The sequence below is a fragment of the Gallus gallus genome, chromosome 1 (assembly GCF_016699485.2).
Source record: "Gallus gallus isolate bGalGal1 chromosome 1, bGalGal1.mat.broiler.GRCg7b, whole genome shotgun sequence".
In the NCBI taxonomy this organism is placed as follows: domain Eukaryota; kingdom Metazoa; phylum Chordata; class Aves; order Galliformes; family Phasianidae; genus Gallus; species Gallus gallus.
This window is the reverse complement of record NC_052532.1, coordinates 39,708,137-39,722,054: the sequence shown is the minus strand read 5'-3', so window position 1 is coordinate 39,722,054 and position 13,918 is coordinate 39,708,137. Positions and strand designations below refer to the sequence as shown.

The 13,918-nt window shown below is 37.7% G+C and overlaps 1 protein-coding gene across 12 annotated transcripts in view; it reads left to right on the top strand.

The window, feature by feature from the left end:
- PPP1R12A (protein phosphatase 1 regulatory subunit 12A) overlaps positions 1-13,918 on the top strand; it is a 124,283-nt gene that overhangs the window by 56,794 nt on the left and 53,571 nt on the right. For all 12 annotated transcript variants that reach the window (XM_015278124.4, NM_205123.2, XM_015278355.4 and 9 more), the window contains one exon: positions 5,503-5,621. In XM_015278124.4, coding sequence (XP_015133610.1) covers positions 5,503-5,621 — 119 coding nt within the window. The remainder of the gene's footprint in view (positions 1-5,502; positions 5,622-13,918) is intronic.

Genomic DNA, 13,918 nt, shown 5'->3' with positions numbered 1-13,918 from the left:
CTGGCCTTATTTACCCCAGAGTTTTGTGTAGCTGCTCACACTGCTCTTAGGGTGAATGTCCCTATGGCACCGTTTTGTTCTCAAATGAGCAAGATGAGAGAATCTGCTAAGATTTGCAAAGAGAAGTAACCTTAAAAATGCCTGATGGATCAATTGTAGTTTAAATTACACTGGAGGAGCCTTTCTCATGCCAGCCTCTACTCAGTGCTGATTGTTCAGAGCCAGAAGGTTGAGGTGCAGCCGTGACTTACTGGCATCAGATGCATTTTGCACAGCTCCTGTATAAGGCCTCCTGCTAGTCTGACTTGTTCCTCAAGCCATTTGGTTTTCTCACTCCATCAGCCTTGAAATTATTTAGAGCAGATATTCCCAGCCCAATGAAAATTGTATCATTTTGCTTATGGTGTTTCACTTGGAGCCTTCATTTCCTACTTTAGAGCATCTGTTGGTAGACTCAGGAGAAGAGATAACTGCAGGAACATCTCGCCTGCATAGAGGTGGGAGCAGGGGAATTATCTGAAGGTTGGTGCTCAGAACAGCACAGGGATCGTAGTGTGGAGCCACGCGCCCCATGTCACCTCTGTGGGCAAGGACTCACCATGCTCCCAGAGACCTCTGAGTTACATTGGGTATTGATTAGCTTCAGCTTTGAGTTATTCAAAGTTCTGTTTTGTTTGCTTTTTCTTTAATCTGTTACCTTAAGCACTTACGTTGAGAAGTGCACCTTAAGAATGTAAGAACCGTATGGAAGCTGTGTTTTAATCCCTTGAGGAGTTGTACAGCCTGTGCAACGTACAGCTCACCTTGCCCTTAAGTATTATTTTTTTCTCCTAAATTTAACAAACCAAGCAAACCAAAGACACTTCTGAGAAAGGCTAGGGAGCTTGAGTTAGCATTTCCACTTTGGTCTGAGTTAATGTTAACATTTTTGGGAACTTAAAAGTGAAACTTCTCTGGCGCTGATTCTTTAAAGAAATATTCCCAGGCACTCAAACCAATAGGAGCCCTCAGAAGGATCAACTGTTACAGCTTCAGTGTACTTAAAATAAATTTGAAGCAGCAATATTAACATTTTAGAGCTTCAATCTGTAAGATGTGGCTTGAATGTCTGCTTGTTTGGCCTGATGCCGGTGTCTTTTTGAAAAGAATTCAAATGATTTACAAAGATGTACTTTTAAAAGTTTTTAAGACTTTATTTGCTGAAAGTTGTCTTAAAAGGGGGCCATTAAAATATATATTCCAATGATTTGAAACTGTTTAATTTGCTTTTACCTTCTGTCAGCTGTGGGGCAGAATTGTGTTTGTGTCTCCAACTGATGGCACCGCTGTCTGAGCGCAGTGACGCTTTGCTGTCTTTGGTTCCATACTGCCATTCACTGGCGGCTCTCGTAGACTTAATTTGAACTCCATCATCTATGCATTAAAAAAAAAAGCCAGACGGCTGGGCTTAGCTGAAACGGGAAATTGGTTAAAAGGCCTTGGGAGCCCAGTTGTGCTGTTGGTTGGTGCCTTGCTGACAGTAAGCCTCGTTTCTCTGCAAGGCTGAAGTAGGCATGCTTATTTTACATGGATGAACAGCTGAAATGTTTTAGGACAGTCTCTCTCCTCAGAATTTGGGGTCAGAGGGCCCTGTCTGATGGTCTTAGGAGGCGGCAGGTAGCTCTTGGTTTCACTGCTGACTTCCTCATGAGCTCAGCGGGCACCAGGTAAGGAAGCGAATCCATTCAGGAGCCACTGCTCTGCCCTGCTCCGCCTTTGCCCTGCTTCTTGTGACCTTCAGGTTCAGCAAGCTCTTAAGGTTAATTATATCCCTAATTACTTAGTAAACTCGTTTCCAGATACTGTGAACTGAGACAAGGTTCGAATGTAAACAGATGTCCCTTTTTCTTTTGCTGCAGTAAATAATGTTAAAATGTTTTCTGGCCATATCCCGTTGGTTGCAGCTAATGACGTTTAGAAAATCCAAAGTATTTTTTATTTGACCAACTGTAGGCCGAGTTGTAAGGTAACCACTGTAATTTCCAGTTCCTGAGCTTAGTTTTTGTTAGTACTGTTTGGCTTTCATACGGAGTTAATTATTGTCTCAGAGATGCTGAGATTCCAACCTTTTATAAAAAGCATTGAAATGTATTTTTCACAAGTGATAGGAGAGAGTCTGGGTTGTGTAATAATTACTTAAAGTAAATATTTCCCCCTTTTTCAAGGTTGCTAACTTCAATCTGTACTTCAGCTGAGGAATATTGAGGATTCCTCAAACGCAGATTTCAAATGGAAGTATTTTTACCTTCATAGAACAACATTATCACAAAGCAAACTTGTTCTTCCAGTCTTACCTGGACTGCGTAATGCTTGTCATGGAAACATCAGGGCAAAAGTATCAGGAACGATTTTATTTTCCTGCTCTTGTCTTTTCTGCTATTTGTCTGATACTTGCAGTTCTTTTTACTTAGACAACAGGAATGTCTAGAAGAGCTGCTTTAGCTTGAATATCAACACTTGAAAGCTTTAGCTCCAAAAAAAAAGCATGATATAGCTCAAGTTACTGTTTCCCTCTTTATTATTTATATTTTGAATAGCACTTACAAGAATATCGTGTAAATTAACAGTCATATCTTCCGGAATTATTCTTTTGTAGCTCTCTGTTGAACATCACAACAAATGAATTACAAAAGATACACATTTAAGTGGTATAGTAAAAGGTTTTGTAAGGAGGCGACTGTAAGAATCCAGTAGCTTTTTTACTTTTCCATTGCATTCAGCCTGGCAAAAGGCATCTTTTTCTGGACTGGATATCAAAGGCCATGGTTGTAGATTTTTATTAAACTGTCCTGATTTCTTTGTATACCATGTAGCTGTATTGATTAAATATCAATGGAGGAAATTAAAGTTAGCTTTTACTTACTTATTTTAGAAGAAGGAAATTTGAAGTAGCCATAAAGATTTTAAAAAGCAGTACATTTTCTTTTAGTTTGGAACGTTGATGACTTTAATATACAAACCTACACAGAGCAATATGCTGCTTCATGTGAAAATTTTAGCTATATGCTACCAGAATTACTGAAGTGTCAGAGATGCCCATATTTGAAGTCATACTATCAGTTTTAATCAATAGCTTGAAGTTTGGGGGATGAATTAAAAAAACCAACCTTCTTACTTGTAGGCTCAGCTGTGCCCTAAAAACACAGAGCATCGTCATCCTTCTCTGTGACCAAATCTGTCTCCTTTCTGCATGCGATGCAGAGTCAAGTTTCCTACATGTCTGAAACAGTTGTTCTCCTTTCTCTTGGCAGTGCTAGGTTTCCTAATTACAGCTGTGATCCTGTGGGCACCAAGGTAACTTCACACACCATCTGAACCGTGCCATTACTTCGCTGAAATTACTATTACAGTCAAGGAAAATAAACAAATGCATAAACTTGTTTGGGTTGGGTCCATCTGTTACTGAATGATGCAGAAGGCAGAACAAACATCACTCTCATTGCTTAATTTCAAAGGTGTATTTAAATAGTTGGCATTTGAATAATATTTTAGACTGTGTTGCTATTTTGCTATCAATTTATGGAGCAGGGGTAGCAGAGGGAATGCCTAGATGGAATGGCTGAGAAAAGGATGGGAAAGGGCCATCACCATGGAGATCTCACTTCTCCAGAGAGTCATCCTTCTCCTAGTACTTCTGTCCCTTCAGATTGATCAGTTGGCTCTTCTTTTTCTGACCCAGTAAAAACCAAACCCTGTAAGTATATGCAGAGGGGAACTCAGTAACTCCACTTGTCCAGCCCTACTGATCCCCCAGCTCTGCTGGTCTCATTTTGGTCTGTAAGCTGCTTCGGTTTTGGGTTCTACTTTAAAGGATCATTTGATCATGACATCGTTCATATGGGTAAATAACTTTGTGAAGTGCTACTGTAGCCTTTTGTTCCATACCTACACTTTGTTATGCACTGTTCCTTTTATCGGATCTAGAACTGGTTGAACAAAATTAACAGCTTCACCAAGGTACGTATTTTCCTTACAAAAGTAGCTTCATTTTCTACTGTTAGGTAGAGAGAAGCAGTTTCATTAAATAGCACTTTTTTGTGTCTGTGTTAGAAAAAGGAAATTGAAAATTACTTGAACACTGACATGGGATTTTTCTTAACAAGGACTTTCTTGTTGGTGATTGATTTTGGTTTTGAATCCAAAGTTTTGACTTTGTGAGAAAGTTACATATCCCTACTGTAAGTTTTGGCTGCTTAGCAAATATCCTGGATAGCAGTTATGTGTATCAGATACGTAACCTGAAATGCTGTGTAACTATTGAAACTGTGCAAGTGGTATCATTGAGAAATGCAGTTACTTTGAATTATTTTTTCATTCTTGCAAAAGAATTCTTTAAGCTCAAGAGACATTAAGATTCACAGCTATGCTCTTCCAGGAGGTATGGAATAGATAAAAACAGCACAGCATACCAACATCAAAGTTAGTGGTGGCAACTGATGGTACGTGCCCCAGGAGATACAGTTACACTTCTGGGAATTCATTTCCAGTTTGTGATCTCTTACTCCTTACCTTTTCTTGACGTAATTGCAGAGATTTAATAGCAAGTGCTATTTAAGTCATACACTGGAAGAAAGAGAAGTAGGAAGATACTTGAGGTGCTGAGTTCTTCAATACAGAGGAGGATAAAATGATCCTAGGCTTGGAATCTGTCATAATTAACTGACAGTAGTTAAACAGAAGTATTTTAAAGCATTTATATTAGTGGTGAATTAATATTGTGATTGATTCCTGCATAATTTAACATTCTGCCATAGTGAGGTTAAGAAAGCACTTCGATTTTCCTATCTGTTACCAAATGGGTAACTGGTTCTTCAGGTCTGAGTATTTCCTTTTAGTTTGGTGGGGGTTTTTTCTGCAAGTATATGTAAAGTATAAATTAAACTCTATAAGGCAGAAGGTGTGTAAGGCTGGATTGCTGACTCCTAAGACAGTAGTACTTTAAATAAAGAGCAGTGTGTCTTAAACAGAGTGCAAAGTACTGCTTGGTTTCTTTGTCTCTTCCGTTACCCCACCAATAGCTAACCTTGTGAATACTTGGCAGCAGGGGTGGGAAACGCCGTCGTGACCATCATTTATGTATTCACTTTTGTCCATCATATAACCACTTTTTTTTTCTTTTTTCTTTTTTTTTCTTTTTTTTTTTCAGTTCATGCAAGTACAGATTTAATATGTTTGGAAATCTTTGTGACAAACTGAAGAGCCAACAGAGTACTTACTAATCGTATTAATGGGTATTATGATAAAAAGTTGTATAGATATTCTGTGATTGTAGGGAGTCATGAAGGGTTTTTTTTTTTTTGCATATACCAAATATAGTTTCTTCTATTAATTGTATGTGTACATATGTATATCCATTATATATTATATCCTAGTGGCTGCTATTTCTGCATCAACTTTACTGCGTTGGAGTTCACCCTCCCTTTTTGTCTACCAAAAAGTTTATTTTTCTTTTTCTATTGGCAGGTATTTAATTAGTCAAGGAGCACATGTAGGAGCTGTAAATAGTGAAGGAGACACTCCATTAGATATTGCTGAAGAAGAGGCAATGGAAGAGCTGCTTCAGAATGAAGTGAATAGACAAGGTAATTTTAAATGTGAAAGTCTGGTTTTGTTTATTGAAGGCTAAATATGTTTTTGAAGGTGTACATATAAATTAACGATCTTAAAGTCAACTTTTTTTTAAAGAGAATTGTTAATACTGTGTACGCTGCTGAAGCTGTCTTCCATGTGCTTTAATTCATCCCAGCCTTTTGAGAAGAAAGAGCTTGGAAGTACCGAACGCAGCTGTTGGTTGGATTCTTACATTCACACAGCAGAATTTAAGTGGCATTTAAATAGTATGGACAGTGTACTGTCCATTTGGGATGTAGACTCATATATCCCAGTTTAGATTAAGTTTAAAGCTAGAAATCTGTACTGAAGAAAACTACATTAGAGAAGAGGAAAATAGGCACTTCTAGAGTGACTCAAATGTCCCTTTTAGGATGAGATGAATCCAGCCTGAAAGTAACTGCTTCTTTCCATTGATACCCTAGAATAACTGAACCAAAAGTAAACAACTATACCCTATCACGTAAGCAACCCTTTGTATCTAGTTTTGACCTTTTGATTGCCATTACACAATGCCAAATGTCTGAAACTACCTGTTAGGATAAGGAGTCTTAAATTGCACTTGTTTTAGGTCTGAGAACAAAAATTAATTCCAGTAGTTTCTGTGCTCGGCTGAGTTAATGGATGGGTATCGAGTTTTGATAGTATCATTTTAAAGTGCACATCCTAAATATGTGCACTTTACTCGTAGAAAATTGGCAGGGCAAATTTAGCAGTGCTGACTTGATAAAAGAGATTGGCCTTTAAAAAAGAGTATTTATTCCTTTTCCTCTGATACTTTTTTCCTCCTTACGCTATTATTATTTCCCATTTTCAATACTCATTTTCCAGGGAAAGCTATTTGAAAGTTTGAGGTTTTTCTGTCCACGTAGGAGAGAATATTCAGATGGTGTCGCATCATTTCAAGTCTTCTAGGCATGCATTACTATCCCAGTACAAGAAAGAAAGTCTAAGTTACATCATGCTCTGAAGGAAGATGTCACTCAGTAAAGACAGAGCCTTTGTGAGGGATGTGCAGGGGATCTGCATCGCCATCACTTCCAACCACCTTCCTCCTTCTTAACAGCCTTCTTCCTCCGTGAAAATGTTACTTCTTTTGTAGCAGAGAAGTTATATCTCTAAAGACAGGTTTACGTAATGCAGTAGTAAACAATTAATTGCTTGAACCTATGCCTTGATGTAATTCGAATGCTTAAACAAGTTTAATACCAAAAACAAATGTTAAAAAGAAAGTGGGTGACGTGATAAACAGGGTAATGAGAGACGCTAATATGTAGAAGGAGACTGTAGATTTGACAAAGGCTTTCACTCATTTATTACTGATAAATTAATTTTAATTGACAGTTCTTACAGCGAGCACATAAAGAGCTCCAGATTAGATAGGCATGAATATTTTTTGTGTCAGTGCTACCGTTTGTCTGTTCTAATTAGTTCGGGGGGGAAAGAAGAGCACAGCTGTTCTTTTTCTTCTTTTTTTTTCCCGGAAGAATGTTGTCAGTCTTTGCTGGAGAGTTGTGTCTGCCTTGTACATCAATCTAAATGACTTAGGTAGATTTCAGTGCATTTGACTCTACTGACATGCTGTAGTACTTGACTGTAGTTCTTTGCAAAATTTATGTAATTCTAAAAAACTCTAATGTTATTGATAATGTACATATATAATTGTAAGTTCTAATGCATATTTTTACAGTGTGAAGAATCAATATACAATTTTATTTTTTCAAGTTTAATTATTTTGAACAGCCCAATTGTAAAATCAGCTTTGGCAGTCTAAACTAAATGCCACGATTCACTGAAAATTTCAAACATACATTTTATATATACATACATTTATATATACTTAGGTATATTTGGAAGTGGTTTTAATGCTTACCTATTTACAGATCTGTTACAGGACTTGCTAACATCTGTATTTTTTGCAGTTAAACCTATCTAGATTAGTTCTGCAGGGTTTTAGCCTGGATATTTCATGTATGTGTTGTTATATGTGAATTTATCTTGTTACTGCTTTATCTATATGGATTGTTATGTACATGTATTCTTACATACATGTATGTGTATATTCTACCTAGCTCCTTTGGCTGTTAGGCCACTAACATAAAGCTCTAAAATTAAGCTCTAAAATAGCTTGTTTGTTTGTCTCGGTCTGGAATTAACACTGATGTATGGTGACAGTTTTGTTTTTGACAGTACATATGGTTAAATGCTTTAGCTCTGCTCCTCATAAAATAAGGCAGTACCACAGTTTAGGTAAAACAAATGGACTGTGAAATCTGTGGAACATTAAACCCCAGTTCGGTGCTACTTGTAGTGGAAGATAAGCAAATTTACTTTGAAAAGGAACAAACTCGAATGACAAAAAATCTTAGCCCTGTGTAGATAAAACATTCACTATAGCTTCTTTTTTTCCCGTGTTGCTTAGTTAATGCACTGATTATGGCTTCCTACATATTGACATCAAAAGTCAGAGCTTTTTTGTGGCAGAACATTGCCTGGAGAGATCAGTCTGATTCATTGTGATTTCAAGTATTTTGAAATGATGATGTTTGACATTTGTTTCTGTTAGAAATCTGAGGAGAATTGCCATGCTAGCTTATCCTTTTTGCAGCTTCAGAGCTGAAGTCCGAGTCTTCCAATTGTGCAATTATTCTACCTTCATCTCTTTATTTATATTTATGACCAATTTTTACAAGCGTTGAATTATGTTTTACAGACATATCTGACTACAGCACAAAATTCACAGATGGAAATTACAGAACAGAATACAATTTAGCTCTGTATGATGTTACAGGCATAATAGGAAGAGGGATCCAAAATGTTTGCTCATCCTGTTCTAGCATACAGACTCCAAAATCTAAACTACCTAGAGAGGAAATGGTCAGCTATCCAAATTAATCTCCTGTTTTACAAGTCCTGTGGTAAGGAGTGTTGAACATGAAAGAATAGAGCTTATGTATTATTAATATCTTCTTTTAGTTATTCTGGAGTCCCTGTGCAACACTTCTCAGTCGTGACCCTTGATTCATGCTTCTTCTCTTATAAATTCTCTTGTGGCCATGGGCCCCTAAACAAGGACACCTTGTATTCTGGGAAGCATACATCAAGACTGGTAGAAATAATAGGCTTTGCTGTCATTGTGAACTAATGGACTGACTGCCCTATAGGTGAAGCCTCAGCACTCTTACAGTAGGGAGTGTTTTTCTACCCAAACTTTCACATGGGAGTAAATACTGTACTGAATTTTGATTAATTTGGAGTAATTTTGCAACATTCTCTATTCTGATGTTTTGATATTGTCTTTGGTATTTGATGTAATGAAGTACACCTATTACATTGTTCCTAAAGTGTGCATGCAATGGCTTAATTATTTTTTAAGCTTAAAACCTACCTTCATTTTGTACTTTGTGAGAAGGTAAATTAGAAACGCACCATTGAAAGTTACAGAGATGTTTTCACATGATTATGAACAGAGCACTTCACAAATAGCAAAATTAGGTATTCTTTGGAAATTATTCCAGTGTAGTGCAGAACAACTGTAATCTTTGCATGCCTTGTGTTTTAAATATTTCCTCTTTTTTACAAAAAAACTTCCTCTTAGGGCTGTTTTGTTGTCTCTCCATACAGCTAATGTGTCTGTCGTCGGCTGGTCCCGCTTATATAGATGTCACTGCAATCCATAGAAATGTTTACCTTTAGTAAAAATGCCAGTATTTCCCATTTCTTGATTTGATTCCCTGTCTTTCTGCTCTGTGGTATTTCGGTGTGCTGCAGTTGCGGAAGCTGATTTTGCCAGTAGTACGAAGCCTTTTCGTGGGGGTAGGTGAAAGCTCGCAGTCTTGAGGGCCGTTTTGCTTGGCTACCACTTTAATTCCAGCTACCCCTTTAACAGTATTTAAAACTCACCGGCTTAAAATGTTGGCACTCCTTGGGGTCTTGAGTAGGGTTAAGCATGACGGTTGAAGCGATTTTTTGGTGATGGAAGGTTATTTATCATCAGATGCCCTCTTAAAATTATTTTTAACTGCTTAAGCAGTTATTTTGAATTATAGGAGACATTCTTGAGGGATGAGTTAGTGGGGAGAGGTGACGTGAGGTGAATCAGGAGTTCATGATACAGGGCGGCACTTGCTGTGTGGTAGGGAGATGGCTTCTCATTTTCAAAGCCGAGGCCAGTGTTCCTCGTTCATAATCATAGGTAAACGTAATGACACTATCTCAAATGTACTGCTTAACTCAGCTTTGTTTATGTGGACAAAATGTGAACTATTACATTTGTATATAAACATTAACTACGTTAAGTAAAAAGTGGGTTGATCTTCCCTGTAGTATCTATAAAACATGCCTTTATATGGCCGAGCAGCGCTGAAACAATGATTCAGCATTTCAGTTCACGCTCCGTTTCTCCAAACGCTCACCGAGCAGCGCGGGATTATCGAATCTGGTCAGAACTGTTGAATAGCACTTGTTGGTCAGAAAGAATGAAAGCGTTTAGAAGTAAATTATTAACGATTTAAGCAGTCGTCAGGCAGCCAGAGGTTAAGCAAAGTAGAGCTGTAAGCGAAGGCTCCGGCGGGGCTGGAGCTGGGAGGCCGCACATTGCCATCTACGGGCCGTTTGCAGAAAGTGGCCGGGAGGTGTGCCCGGCGTTATCTTCTTGTCCCTGATACCGTACTGCAGAGCTTGGAAAACAAGAGCAGGGAGGAAGGTCCATATAAGGTATCACAAAGGCCGTTCATATTCCATTTTCTGTGTTTAATAAAGGGAGCAACATTTAGCTTATCTCAAAGCGCTGCCTTTTTTCTTTGACACAAAGTCCAACTGCCAGTTAGTACTGTGAGTGGTTTTCTTTCAATTGGCAAGATTCTTTTACTTTCATCTGTTGAAATGTGCTCAGAGATTTACTGTCTTGTTGGCTAACGTATTAATGGAGATGTTTGTCCTCTGCAGCTGTTCTGCCTTATTCAGGCTTCAAAGATACATTCGTGATACTGATGGGAGGCTATATTTAATATTACTTACTGTTTCTGCAAAACATTGGTATTTTTTCATGAAAAGACAGGGATAGGACACGAGGGGATGGTTATAAACTAAAAGAGGGGAAGTTCAAGTTAGACATTAGGATGAAGTTCTTTACTCAGAGGGCGATGAGGCCCTGGCACAGCTGCCCAGAGAAGCTGTGGTGCCCCATCCCTGGAAGCACTCAAGGCCAGGATGGATGGGGCCCTGGGCAGCCTGGAACACTGGGCGACAGCCCTGCCAACAGCAGGGGGTTGGAACTGGATGGGCTTTATGGTCTCTTCTAACCCAAACCGTTCTTTGATTCTGTGGTTCTGACATAATTCAGGTGTATGTGAAAATTATGTTTAAGACTTTAGCCATTGGAATATCAGCATCAGGCTTTTCTCTATTCTTACTTTGCACTAAAGCACATCAGAACAAGCACACATGTGAGCAATTGTCCACTGAAAGGAATTTATTTAGGATTGTTTGCAGAGAAAAGTTACTTGAGCTGAGAAGTATTTTCACTTAGACTTCTGGCATGCAAAAAGGGTGGACATAATTGTAACTAGCGTGATACATAAACTCCTTATTTGCATAATAGTGTCTGGCAAGGAACAGTAAAATGTAAATGATTTTACTCTAGGGAATTATTTTCCCAAGGTCTGCTGATGTGTGCTGCTGTGTCACTCTGAAAAACAAACAAACACAAAGGCCCCAGAACTGTACGCTTTGCACTACTTCATATGTACAACATGCAAAAGTCTGCTGGAGGAATGAGAGGACATGAGTATAAAAACGTTACTGATTCAAAGTTCCCAGTTTTTATTCTTCATGTTGACCAGATTTATAAAGATTTTAGATATGTAAAATTTAATGTCTGCAGATTTATTTGTCATGGCTTGGATTGAAATGGGCGGTTTCGGAAACATCAATTTCTTTAATTTCTACTCCACTTTCTTTCAATATTTTAGCTTTTCCTTGGACTCTGCTTAGTGCTGCAGCAATCGTTTGTGTCTTCCTGCATCTTGCAGACTTCGCCTCCAGGTTTTTTCTTCAGTTTCTAATAAAGATTAATTGTGTTTATTAAATTGCGAAGACTGAGATGGCTGATCTGTGTGTTCAGTGGGTGTAGAAATTCAGTCAACTGCTTAAAATACTTAATATATTACCTGCCTGGTTACTTTATGATACGGAGTGAAGTTGCGTCTTTATGTTCATCATTAACGTGCAGTTTTTTAGAAATAAATTCCTGTTTGCATATTTGTTACTTTGGAATATCTGTCATGATGGGAATTAAGTGAAGGAGTAAAATCTGTTGCAGGCCTTTTTATGAAGCTTGCAGCTGAATTGAATGTAATAGTATTTAATATTGTTTACAAATAGTAAAACAAAATGCTGGTTATTTATTTCAAAAACAAACAGACAGAAACCCTCAACACTCTTTCAGCTGTAGTGATCTCTTGGTATTTTTCTCTGAAATGGCTGTTCAGATCTCAGCATTGTTTGTTTTTATGGACGTACCAAAAGGGAAGAAATAGGCACTACAGCCTCCTTTTAGTGCAGACATTGTTCATGCATGAAAAGGATTTCAGCTCTGTCATACGTTACCTGACACCAAACAAATTACATTATATTTCCAGAAGCATTTATTCATCATATTCTGTTTGCATGTCAGTAAAGCTTTCGATTTGGGCACGCCATTTCACAGTGCCTTTTTTTACTTGTCATATAATGGGGATTTGCAGCTTTTGTTATGACAATAGATGTGTTGTAATTACCTAAATTAATCAAAGGCATTCTCAGTGAGAAATAGTTTATTATGTTTGTGCTATAAAAAATAATCAAGGAAATGCAAATTCGTGTGTACCAGAATAGAAATCTCAGCCTGCCTTCCACTGCCTGATGGGTATTTCAGCAGTGCCAGCCTAATTACTTTCAATTTGCCAGTTTGTTTCTCCACATCTGGCTTTTTATTGTCAGAGAATTGGTAAAACTCGATGTAGATGATTTAGTATAATTTGTTTTACCATGTGTTACGCAGTAGGAATGATGCATTACACTACATATGATCATCTGTGTATTATTCTTTTCTGTTTATGATGTTAACAATTTCTTTGATGGAGATCATTTTAACCCTCAGCTCAATTCTTGCTGTTGGCAAGTAGTAGGTTGAGTTTTGTTTGGTTTTCATATTATGAGTATTCATTCATTCTGTAAAGAATGAGTAGCTCACTTTCTTAGAAGACTTTACAGCCTGAAATTGCTGTTCATTATAAAGGCTTTGAGAATTAATTAAAATTAATTATTCAGGTAGAATAGGGTTGAAAAGAGTTGTTCTAGGTTTCCAAAGGTTTGTTTGTGGTCTCTTTATATTCTACTTTGATTACTTGGACAATTAGAAAAGTTACGGGATGCAGACATGCTTGCTGGAGAAGAAGTTTGGGAACACATGATGCTTCTGCAGGGCATACTGAAAGAAAGCAGAATTCTGAGCCAAGGGGCAGGAGAGATTTTGTATGTGTCCCAAGTACTTTAAAAATATTACCTGCTGCTTTATGGGCTACATAGGCTATTGTTGTAATCTGTGATTGCACTCAGTAAATCAGTGCATGTTTCCAGATAATCATTACAAAATTATGTTTTGCTCCAAGAGAAAATAAAAATTCAGAGGAACAGCAAATTTTTCCCAAGACCCTGCACAGCTGTGTCCAAGATTAGACAGATCATATATATGAATTCATTCCGAAGAATGCCGGTCTACTGATGAATCTTCAGAAGTTAACCCAGTTATATTTTGTGCTCATCATAACCGTGGTTCCTAAGACCGTGTTGCAAAGATGTCCGTGTTCAGTCAACATAGAGCTGTACTCCTGCATAATTCTCTCTGAAGACTGCTTTTCTGCTATGTTTTTTAGATCTCTCTGTGTGGTGACTGTTAAAAAATGCTCACCAACACATATTTTGCTTTGTATATTCAGAGCTTGGGCCCTCTTTCTGTCTAAACTACTGTATGTAATTGTAAACGTTACATCGTGTTTGTCCATTTCCATCAGTATAGGAGATATTTTTGTAGAATGTGCTATAAAAATGACTTAAAGCATGTTGGGTTTTTTTTTCCTCTCAAGATTTGAAGAGAGATTTCAAAAGGCTTGGAGTATATGGTTTCTGTTTTATAGTGATTGAAGACTATATTTTTTTTTAACAAGGAAGTCTTAAGAAAGTATAGCAAATGTAGTTCTATCCCTGTATAAAAATGTAGTCCTGTCTT